The sequence below is a fragment of the Gouania willdenowi genome, chromosome 15 (assembly GCF_900634775.1).
Source record: "Gouania willdenowi chromosome 15, fGouWil2.1, whole genome shotgun sequence".
NCBI lineage: Eukaryota > Metazoa > Chordata > Actinopteri > Blenniiformes > Gobiesocidae > Gouania > Gouania willdenowi.
The window spans coordinates 25660012-25672392 of record NC_041058.1 but is presented as its reverse complement, the minus strand read 5'-3'; the positions used below and the strand labels follow the sequence as shown (position 1 = coordinate 25672392).

General features: G+C 41.6%; 1 protein-coding gene across 1 annotated transcript; it reads right to left on the bottom strand.

Moving 5' to 3' along the window:
* Positions 1-554: 554 nt before the first annotated feature.
* Positions 555-7775, bottom strand: cdc42ep3 (CDC42 effector protein (Rho GTPase binding) 3). The gene is made up of 2 exons (XM_028468710.1): positions 7537-7775; positions 555-2361 (listed from the first exon to the last, which is right to left on the bottom strand). Exon 2 carries the CDS (start codon positions 2138-2140, stop codon positions 1049-1051), a length of 1092 nt encoding a protein of 363 aa, XP_028324511.1. The 5' UTR covers positions 2141-2361; positions 7537-7775; the 3' UTR covers positions 555-1048.
* Positions 7776-12381: the final 4606 nt, after the last annotated feature.

Sequence of the window (12381 nt, the reverse complement as noted above, 5' to 3'; positions counted from 1 at the left end):
TTTATTGTTTGTTTTTCTTCTATCCTTTTTATTACACTCATGGCTAAAATCTTCCATCTGTACACCTATTATTATCATCTAAAGAAGAGAATATACATATGGTTGTCGATGCATTTTAATTAACTTCAAGACAATTGCAAGAGATGTGTTAAGTGTGTGTAGTTTTAACTTAATACTAAGTCTTTTGACATTTTTGGATTTTTCATAAGTCTGATTTCACCAGTTATAGTCTTTCCTGAGAATTCAGTTCATTTTTCTTTGCTCTGTCTTCTTTGTAATGTGCAACTGTGGAAATAAACGCATTTTCTGCTATTCAAATTAAATGCACTGGTCAGCTATCTAAAGTATTTCTAAAAACTATGTGCAATAAAACACCCTGTTCTGCATGATGACAAAACTATTTACTTGTCAAATCCCAATGCTACAAACATTATTGCATGCCACGCTGCACACTGCTTATCTGTCATCTTACCTAATTGCTAGTCTTTATCTCTCTGTGCTGAAGAATGCAAACATTCCCAACCAAAAAACAAAATGTAAACCATTTCAGGATATGAGGAAAAAAACAAACATTTATTTGTGTTACAATGTCAGGTCACAAATATGCGTTGTGTTTTATTCTGAATAACTCCCATGGCAAATGAATTGTGGAAAAATAGTGCTTATTGTAACTCAATGTAACTGACAGAATAGAAAATGTGATTTCAAAAGCTTAAGATCTTAATGTTATCACAATATCACCATTCTAAACGGAAACCCAAAAGCATGTTGGCTGTGTAGTGTTTTAGCTTGAACTCAAATAGACATGCATCCTAGGCATGCAACTAGCAAAAAAACAAAACAAAACAAAAAAAAAAAAAAACACTCCATAGAAGCCAAAATAGTTACAAGTTCTGACATTAAAAACATAAGCAGCCTTTTCTATTTTATTAGAATTTCATCTCAATGATATATCCAGACACCATTTTGATTGCATTTGAGTCTTTCTCTCATTTCATGGCTAAATTTCATATAATTCCCTTACACTCATCGTTGTCGCCCTTGCAGCTTAAGGCCTGCTCTTCGCTGCGGGTTGATCCATTATGTTGAGCACTTCATCCAGGATAGATGGGCCCAGGTCCAGTTCGAGGGACAGAAATGAGCCAGTGATCTGGCTGAGGGAATCCTGTGACGCGCTCTTCTCTTTGGAAAACTCAGACTCAAAATCAGAGATGCGTCCGTCCTCGACCCCACTGTCCCTGTCCACCCACTCCCTGTTGCACTTAGGGAGCTCATGCTTAAAGCCCAGAATTATATCATTGTTATAGTGTCCATTTCCGTTGCAGTTAGTATTGCCGTTGAAACTCCCACGGCTACTGTAGACTTTGCCCTGAAAGTCCCCTGTTTCATTAGAGCTGCTGAAGCTGTCGTTGCTTGTGTGGCTGCTAAGGCTTCCATTGGCTTTGTAAATGCTGTTGGCATGGTTCTTGATATAATAAGAAGATGACGGGTCAAATCTGCTTTCACTCTTGTTTATTTTGTTGGCCTTCACCACTATTTTAGAGGGCTTGCAGGTGGCCTTGCCTGTGTTATCCAGCAGATCCAAGAGGACGTCAGGTTTTGACTGGATAACTGAGATAGAGGGAGATGTAGGTTGGCTGCTGAAGACATCAATGGACCGCAATAGTGCATCCATTTGCAAGATCTCTACCTCTTCTCCACTTTCAGGTTTCATGGGACCTGTTGTTCTCATGTAGTCCTCCAATGGCTCAGGTGGCATGGGAAATACAGTAGAAGAAATCAGTGGGAGGGTGAGAGCCTGACACCCTCCAATTGTCGGGAGAGAAATAGCATTTTTGAGTACCGGTGAGGGAGTCTCAGCAAAGGAGGCATCGCCGGTGCTGTTTGCCCGCAGAAACTCACTTTGGATGCCATGCTGAGGGTGAATGTTTCCCTTTCCAGGTAGTAGCTCAAAATTCCCTTGGAGAAAGGACATGTCACCAAATGTATCTCTCTCTCCTCCCCTTCCAATATGGATTGTATGGCGAAAGTCACCTAGAGGTGGGCTGATCATGTCCGGGGACAAGATATCTCTCAGACGACATTTCTTCCCTTTTTTGCTGTTGTTGGGTTTTAGGTATATAGGAGTTTTTGCTGGCATGGTGGCTTTAGCCGAATAGATCTTTGATATGCAGGGTGGAACAGTCGGAAACGATCTGTATGTTCTGGATGTTACAGTGCCCCAGGGGAGGAGCTCCAGTTACATTCTCAGAAACACGCTGCATACACAGGACTCCAAAAATAATTGTGGCATTGATCTGGAGATTGGTGTCTGTCCGATCCTTATGAAGTCTGTTTGTAGATAGGAGAAACAGGCACTTCCTGAAATGAGACACAAATACAGAACAGGTCAGCATTTTCTAAAACAAGAACTCAGCAATCTTGAGTTTCCTGACACTTGCTGATGAAAACCATCATTAATTCACATCTGCTGCTGGTGAAAAGAAATGTGGCTACTCAAGCCAGAACTAGTGAAGAATTCCAGAAAAGAAAACATTCCCATTCTTATTTTGCATCTGGTGTGCTTGGAAACCAGGAATGATTAGGAGGATTTTACATTTCCACACATCAAACCTCTTTTGGCCTCTACAACTTTGGATGTGCTAATGTGAAACAGCTGGAACACAGATTGGGAGAGAATAAGCAAGAGGGACTTTGGAGGGATCAGAGCAGTGCAGCATGTTTTAGGAACGTGCTACTGCTCAGACACGCAGAGATAGACAGGGATGCACCAGAGGGGGAGAGTTGGGGGTGGAGGGGGGCTTTGAGGGATTTAGGGGAGATTGTGTGTGAGAGATAGAGCCAGGCATTACACAGCAAGTGTATCTTTATAAAGAATCTGCTGCAGATTGTGATTTGATTTTACTTATGAAGCAGAGTTTACTGAAATGAGCTATTTAAATCAGGATTTGCAGTAATGTTTAAAAAAAGCATCACTTGCATGCATGCTTTGTCTTTCTTTATTACAATTCTAGTGGAGGATAATGCCTCATTGGCAGGCAGTACAGCATTGGATAGACTGAGGACAGTTGGAAATAACCTAGCAGCAAAGAAGAAAAGAGAAAAACACTCCAAGGAGCAAGTCGATGTGTGGGTATGTGTTTTTGTGTGTCAGTAATTGAGGGGTGGGGCTGTGAGAGATCACCAGTGAGAAGAGAGCTTGTCCATTTATAGACATATTTACTCATGAGAGATCCGTCAGCAGTGACCGTCTGACAGAGTGCACTGCTCTACAAAAGAGCCTGGGCGGTCAATTCCACCCAAGAAAACTAAAGAGGGGCCTGCACAGAGAAAACAACCAAATTCCTGTTGCACGCAAGCCTACACAGAAACACTCAATCAACCTTATCTGGGACACTTTAAGTAGGGTATGTTTATTTAGCAGACACAATAGTGTCCGATATACTGTAGTAGTCAAAGGGAGGCAAAGAGACACTTGCTGTAACCTGAATTTTAATACAGTTTCAAACCTGTATCAAAGTTTACGCTTTTTTGAAATCTGAGAATAACAAAGGAACTTCTTAATTAAATAAGAGAAAAAGAGGAAGCGAAATGTAGCCAGATCTAGTCTCCGCCTGACACTGCGCCAAAGTCTTGGCCTTCCCTTGTCGCCCCTATATGAAATGGTGCTTGGTATCTCTTTCTTGTTCCGTTTTCGCACTTGGTGGTGTGATGGTTGTAAACTGGTGTAGCAGAGCTTGCGTTATTGCGTGGCAACTGTGTGGTTGCCAATGAGGCATGCTTCACACTCACATAGGTAATGCAAGTTACCTATCTCTCCATTTATGTGTGTAATAGGCACAATGTATGCACTGGTGATACAGGTGCTTTCTGTGTACAGTTGACCTTTGGTGCATTTTGAGAATAGTCTGCCCCACTAGGAGCCCATCTGGATCGGTGTCCTGGTCCACAGGTAGTTCCGTGTTGCCTGCCTATTTCACCTCAGCTGCCACTTGGCTTCCAGCTTGTTGACACGCCGTATTGGAGCTGTAGACGCATCACTACCATGTCATCAGGGAGGCTGTACCTGATTCACTGGTATGTAAACAAACCTTTTATCATAATGAGATTACTGTTGAATAATTGAATACTTGGAAATTGTCGGTGCCTTTGTTGGAGAGGCTGCAAAGTTGCGTGGCCCGGTCACTGGATATGGTTTTATGGCTGCGTTCTGGGATTTCTGCTTATTGAACTGATGAGACCGGCATCTTTTATTGTTGCTGGATTTCATAGTTCCTGGTGCCGCTGTGTTGCAGCAGCACCGCTTCATCTTTTGGTCTTACAGCACTTTAGGATACTATATTGGTATTGATATTATAAAATGATGAATTTTTTTTTTTTGCTCATTCAAAGTAGTTAACCCCCCTTTCCCTTAGTTAATTCTGTTTAATACATTTGATTTGTATACAACACGTTTCTCTGCTCATTAAAGTCTTATTTGTGTCCTGTGTACATGGAGAGAACGATATATTAACCTAGATCTCAAGGGTGAAATTTCCTTGGGTGGCGTTGTCTATCATGCCACAGTAAATTTGAAGAAACAGTTCTGTTGCCTAACGATCACCCAAAAACATGTGACTCACATCACATCACGCCCTAAAGTGGTGTCACACAAATCTGAATGAGTGAAATTGTATCGCTTTGCCATTGTAACACAAACCTGTCACCTATTCAGCAGTATGAAGCTATATATAGGTGTGACAAACGCACATGTGAAAGTGTGCTTGAACAGTACTGCAGCTCTGCAAGGGTACTTATCTGTTTGAGTGCTGGTGTGAGAGTGAGAGTTGGCACGAGGCACCAGATACTGTAACTGTTTTGGATGCAGAGCATGTGTGAAAAGAAGAAAAGCGTTTTGGGAAGAGTAAAAGAGGTGGAAACGGAAGAACGAGTTGGCACACAAATTTGTAAAATGCAATGTTTTCAAAGTCCTAGTTTGATTGGTTTTAAAGATAAACTGTTGTCTCTATTTTTTACATCCCTCTCGCCTTTGTCCTTTCTGACCTTGACAGCTGATGCTCACTGCAGTAGAAAGAAACTAAACAGACTCAATAGAAAATCTTGTAGACTTCTGCACTGATAATCTCATTAATCGAATAGCAGCACTTTAAATGCCTGGTGAATCCCTGCATGTCAAAACACACCTATTGATTATTCTTCCATTCAAATGACTTCACAGCAAACTCCCCGTGTGCCGGAAACCTCTGCTTCTCTTTAGCGGTTAGAAAAACATACCAGCCATGCTTTACAATGACTAGTAATGTTGGTTATAATCAATGACACAGACAGAATTCATCCCAGAAGCAGAGCTATTTGACTTCAGAGACTCTACATTGAAGACATCTGCTGTGCATCCTACTCAAGGGCAACACTGGGAAGTCTTGTAAAAGTTGGAAGACCTGACCTTCACGTCAGCCTCCCAGCTGGTCGCTTTGTTTGGCCTATGGAAAACATTAATGGAATTCCACAGCCCACCAGTGTTGTGATATAAAAAACAATATCAGGCCAGAATCTCATGTCCCATACATAAGTAATAAATGGTGAAATCAATGAAGATGTGGGGAATGTAATTTTTTGAGTGAACTTTGTGAGTGTCAGGAGGTGCAGCAATAGTTGGCTAATATTGGCTCAATAGGAAATGTTTTAATTAGATCTTCGAAAATCCCAGGATAAAACCCAATGACCTGCTGACCCAATGAATCCAGCAGGTGTGTTCCAGTGCATTTCAAAGCCAAGGCCAAATTTGCACCTTCCTTTTGGAGGCTCTCCAAAAAAAGACAGCATGGCACGAGTTTCGAGGTCAATTACCAAAGACGTCGCCACCAGCACAGAATGCCTTCTGGGTTTCATCTCTTGGGAAGAAAAGGAACTCATGGCATCTTTCCTCACAATTGCAACCACCCTATCCTAATAGGAGCTACAGGGTAAATACGACCATGTCATCAGGTCTGCAGCAGCTATCTGTCTGGGCACGAGCGGTTTGGAGCCACTCTAGCCTGGTTTATAAGTGGAGCTTTGCCTCATTGGTGTGTCTTGGAGGATAGATATGACTGGAGGGACAGCAGAGAGAGCGAGGTGATGAAAGGTTGAGTGTTGGTGCAGATAAATATGGGGTCGGCATCTGGTAATCAAGCTAATAGCTTGTGACTTGTCCGGGTATATCTGGAAACCTCAAAATCACGTGTGATACATCTGGGTCAGTATATTTTGAGCCAGAGTTTAACGTTGTAGTCAAAATAAATGCATCAGGTTGATGATGTTTTACAGTCAGATATGCATCCTTATAGCGCCAATGTAATGAGAGCAGCTGTCTAAAATATGACCTGTGTATGACTCCCCCATTCTTTAAAATAGAAACATGCATGGTCCAATATATTCCTCTAGTGATGGGATTACAGCGTTGACATTTCACATCTGTGCTGTTTAAAATAAGTGGGCTATGCTGCAAGCAAGTCAAGGAGATATTTTCACCTTTCTTTAAACCACGACTAGTTTTGAAAAAAAAACAACACATAAACAAAAAATAATCTAAAATGCAGGCTATTTATATTTTCCTTGATTAATAAAAATTTAACTAATTTTGTCACATGTGACAAAATCCAATCAGACCTCAAGTGCATGTGGTCTTACACATTGATCATGTCAAATCTGTCTGTGTGTATTTACAATACAATCTCATATCATGTTGATAAATGGTAAATGACTCTCTTGAAAAGAAGAAGCATACATTTTTATCCTGTGTATTTTAGTGGATTACATCAGTAACAGATTTACTCGACTAAAATCTTAATGTCATTGACTAAAACTAGACTATAACTGAAACTGTCCTGATGACTCAACATTTTGACTGAACCAAATGCTATAATGACGTCAGGATATAAAGTGCAGCCTCTACCTGCATCCAGACAGTTTCACAGGCTTTTTCAAACAGCAGAAAGACCCTCTGTTATATAAAGCACATGCCACAGAGGGTAATAGTAGCCTTACAGATGAGACTCAGCTGTTTGCTATATAAAAAACCTCAATTATAGGCAAAGGCAGCACTTCTAAGGGGCCTGTGACGGAGAGCAGGGTGGAGTATTTGTTTTGAGATTCTTTCCTGCTGCCGCCCTACACGCACTTGCTAAAGTTATCCTTGGCTGAGATGAGCAGTGAATCAAACCAAAAAACAATGAGGACAATGTCAAGGCAATATGGGCAAAAAGTGTCCAAACATTTCAATTTTTAGTGAAAGGATAAAGGCTGTGCTGCATTTGAGAGGAACATACCTGGACCATGCAGCCCAGACTAAGAATGTCTCTCTAGGAAAGCAGTGTGCATATCATGTTGCTTAGTTCATGTATGAGGACCAGACCATGTGTGCTTAGCATTCCATACATGCTCTCACTGATTCTAATAATCACCAGATCTGCAGCTTCACGAGGTCTGCAGCATCACTAACCCATCAGTTAATCTACTTCACACTGCGGATTACAGCATGCAACCGCTCTCACTCACCTCCAGAGATGCAGGTATTGCCTCACTCTTCTCCTCTTGAATGCTGCAGTCCGTGTGCTGTAGTGTGTGCACTCAGTAGCTCATGTGTCTTGTTGACACTGCCCTGCCTCTCCTTGTTTCTGCCTAGAGGCTCAGACTTCAGTGGACGAGGACGTCTGCCGGACAGCTGTTTTGGAATTGCTCTCCTGCTTCTATCCCTCTCTGATGCAAGTCTCCTCCTACACCTCCCCTCAATCTCTCTCTCTCTCTCTCTCTCTCTCTCTCTCTCTCTCTCTCTCTCTCTCTCTCTCTCTCTCTCTCTCCCTCTCAGCACCTGTGCATGTCTGTCTTCACTCCTTCTACAGCCTGGGATTTTTTTTTAAAACTGTAATGTTGTGTCCTCCTTGATTTTTGTGTGCTGGTAGAATGGGAGGTGTTGAGCGATCACACGCCCGTGTTGCTGCGCTGAAAAATTAGCAGGATGTGAAAACAGGCAGATTGCCAAGACGTCAGCTTTTCTCATTCGTGTCATATACAAATATCTCACAATGTTTCACATTTTTTTTCTTTCAGCTTGTCCTCATATGACAAAACTGGATCTATTACTGTAACGTAGGTGGCTGAAGTGTCATTGCATTTTTTTTTATTATTTTTTTTTACTACTTATTAATTCCTTCTCTTCATATCACATGTAAACACTCATCAAATTAATTTCCCCAAAGCTTTGGATTTCTCTCTAAAAGCTGCAGAATAGCTGAGACATCACTCAGTGAATGGGTTAATTACTGCAGATCACTGCAGTGCTGCAGTGTGTGCTTTGTTGACAGGCAGCTCGGGGATAGCTGCAGCCAAAATACACTGATCGCTTTCCATCTTAATAATCTTCTTCTTTTTTTTTTTTACCTGAGCATTAGCTCATTCAGTCAAATGTTATAAGAAAATAGATAAATGTTAAGGATGCCCCAAAGTCAGACATCTTGTAGCTATAGTGTATCTCAGAGGTAAATATTGTTAGTTTCAAAGATCAGTGTGTGTGTGTGTGTGTGTGTGTGTGTGTGTGTGTGTGTGTGTGTGTGTGTGTGTGTGTGTGTGTGTACAGTGTCAAAAAGCTAGGGAAAGAGCAGGGTGAAGGGTGTTTGTGACTTAATCAATGTGTACGTCTGCAGTGAGGAGAGGAGGTGAAAGGATGTCCTCACAAACTGTAATTGTATTGTGACAATAATCCAGAATACGAACCTTCACCTCCTTCTACCAAAACTACCACCTCCCTTCTCCTATGTCCCAGTAAAATTGACATACATTCTCCCTAATCCACTTCCACCATAATGTTGTTTTACACATGCACTGACAAATGCACCGTAAGACATTAAATGCTGCTGCAAAGTTATGCAATGCTTTGCGTTAGTAGGCAGCTTACATTTGCAGAAAACACCCTTTGCTTAGCGTTCACAGGGGGTTATTTAGCACCAGTTAAACAGCAGTTGTGAATGAATGGTGATGTCATCGTGGCATCCATGTGGCCGGCACATGATGTGTAAGTAGAATATACAACCCTGTCCTCTCATTTCAGAAGATCGTTAAACCCAGGAAACTCCAGACTAAAACTATTGCTCAGAGAGGAAACGATAGATTTTGTCTTTGAATGAGATCACTCTTATGAAAGACAGAATAGGGTTTTTCCATGGAAGGTTTTCACAATCAAATTCAATGGTATTTGTCATAATGTATTCTATCCTGAAATATGGCATCCTATTTTCATATCTATGGGAGAGTTCCATGATAAGTATTCAAAATAATAAACAGTGTAATAAATACAATTAACAGAATTTGTGACTTTGAAAAGTAAGTATAATTTTCTCAGGAAAGCTAAGTAAACTAACAATATACTGTGCTTACTGTTTGTCTCCGGATCACATGGAGGAACAGCTGCAATGAGTATAAGAGCCTTTTGTTTGAACTGGCCAACCACTCAGAGGACAATGCTAATGCACTGTTATTGTTTATTCTTCATTCTATACCACGATCGAATTAAAATTACGGAATAGAAGGCAAGTTTTCAATCATAAGATATATTTGAAGAGCGGACTTTTCAAGTTTATGAGCTATGACTAAACATAGCATCATTTGCTAACTTTTAGTGACACTTTACAGAGCTTGCATGTCATCAGACTCGCAAATATACCAGCTGCCCATGATGCAAACATTTTGTGGTCAACCCGATTTTTCTTTTTTTTCTGGCATAGTGTTATTTTAACATTGTCCCAAAAACAATTGTGGTTTAATCCCACTTTTAAGATGAAAGGAGAAAAGTATCAAAAACTCAATGCAGAGTGTGTTTGTAACTCCCTGCCAATTCACAAACACAAACTGAGCAGCAGCAACCGTCCACCACCAGTACACAGAGGGAGTTGAGATTTCTTACAGCCTGGGGGATGAAGCTGTCCCTCAGTCTGCTGGTCCTGGCCCAAAAACTCTGCAGCCTCCTCCCAGATGGAAGCAGACAGAAAAGGTTGTGTAGTGGGTGGATGGGATTACCCACAATACAGAGGGCTTTGCGGGTGAGATGGGTGCTGCAAATGTACTGGAAGGAAGGGTGAGAGGAGCCAACTACCTTCTCCAGTGATGCAGCTGGAAAGGAGGCTCTCGATGGTTCCTCTGTAGAAGGTGCATGTGATGGGGGCGGGGGCTCTGGCCGTATAAGGCGCTGTTAAGCCTTCTTGGCTAGTGAGGTGGTGTTGGTGGTCCAGGAGAGGTCCTCCATAATGTGCATACCCAGGAACTTGGTGCTGCTCACCCTCTACACAGCAGCACCATTGATGTCCAGAGGATGATGCTGAAGTCCACAACAATCTTCTTGGTCTTCTCCACATTCAGAAGGAGATTGCTGTCACTACACCACCCAGCTTGGTGCCTCACTTCGGCCCTGTAGTTGGTCTCATCACCGTTGTTGATGAGACCCACCACGGTCGTGTCATCCGCAAACTTAATGAGGAGTTTGGAGCTGTGTTGTGGTGAGCAGTCGTGGGTCAGCAGGGTAAAAAGGAGGGGACTCAGCACACATCCTTGGGGGGGCCATGTGTTCAGGATAATGGTGCTGGATGTGTTGCTACTGACCCATACTGCCTGTGGTTTCCCAGTCAGGAAGTCTAGAAGCCAGTTATACAGAGAGATGCTGAGTCCCAGTTGTTCCAGTTTGGTGATGAGCTGTTGGGTGATGATTGTGTTGAATGCTGAGCTGAAGTCTATGAACGGCATTCTAACACGAGTCCCTAGTGTCCAGATGGATGAGGGCTGAGTGGAGGGCGGTGGAGATGGCATCATCTCTGAAGCATTTGGACCGATATGCAAACTGATAAAGGTCTATGGAGGGGAGGAAGACAGACCTGATGTGTTGCTCAAAGCATTTCATGAGGATGGGAGTAGGTGCAACTGGGCGGTAGTCATTGAAGCACGAGGGAGATGACTTTTTCTGGGATGGGAATGATGGTGGTGGTTTTGTGGCACGTGACGACAACAGCCTGACTCAGTGAGCTGTTGAAGATGTCCGTGAAGACATCTGTGAGTCCCCCTGCACAGTCTCTTAATGCACAACCGGGTATGCCGCCAGGACCCAATGCATTGATCCTGCTGAGCGATCTCCTCACACACACCGAGGACAGTGCCATCACCCGGTCACCAGGAGGGGGTCGGGTTTTCTGTGCTGGGGTTGAAAGACATGCGGGGACGGCAAAGCACGAAAGCAACAGATATGAGGTAGGTACCTCTTCACTAAAGACGTTTATTTTTTTGCCAGGAAAGACCAGAGGTTTTGCAGATGATCAACTATAATGGTGAGTACACTAGTCTTATGTGTCACTGGCATCCACTTGATATGTTTGTTTATAGTGTATTTAATTCTCCAAATGTATTCTACTAATTTTCTGTTGGAAGCTCTTCAGCTAAATTGATTTGTAATATTGCAATTTGATTTTACGTATAGGCTTCATGTGAGATTTACATTTACTGGGTTGAAAACAACAGATTTTTTAAGAATGATAACAGTATTGTTGTGTTATCTGTACCACTCTGCAGGAGATGAACAGGCAGTGCAGTGGGGGCTTGGAGACCACAATGAAAAAATGCTGCTGTCTCCTGAGGTGCTACAGAGGGGGAAGGTGGAGTATGCACAAATACAGGTGGGCTGCTGCTGCACTCACATTCATCCATTGGACTCATTCCCTTTTGATTTACTTTTTTGAGCATTTTTGAATGGAAACAGATTATTCCCCAAATCTTGTTTGTTGTTATTTATGCTTCATAAAGTTTTTGTTTTGTTTTGTTTTGTTTTGTTTTGTTTTGTTTTGTTTTGTTTTGTTTATTATTATTATTATTATTATTATTATTATTATGTTACCTATTATTTGGTTTACAAATTTAAGCCCACAAATGTTAACACATGCATCTCAATGGTCAGTGTTTGAGCACCATAGTGCATCAAATAAATACAAATTCTGTGAACAAACACTTTTTTGACTTTTAATTAAAAAAAAACAAAAAAAAAAACACAAATATTCTTTATAAACCACACAACATTGTATTGAAGATGGGAATACACCAGAGTCCTATGTCATTATTCTTGACATATAATGTCTTCCTTTTTGTTGTTATGGAAATGGTCACCCTACATATGTTGTCAGGAAGAAAAAACAAGGACAAGTCAATAACTCCTGTTATATTTGGTCATTTCAGCAGCCAAAAGCATAATGTAGACTTGTTTAGGCAAGGGAGAAAGCTGAAAGAATACAAATGTATATAGGAATGAGCAACTTATTAAATAATTAAAGCCCATCAAGAAAATTTAATGTGCACTTTCAAATTTGATATGAA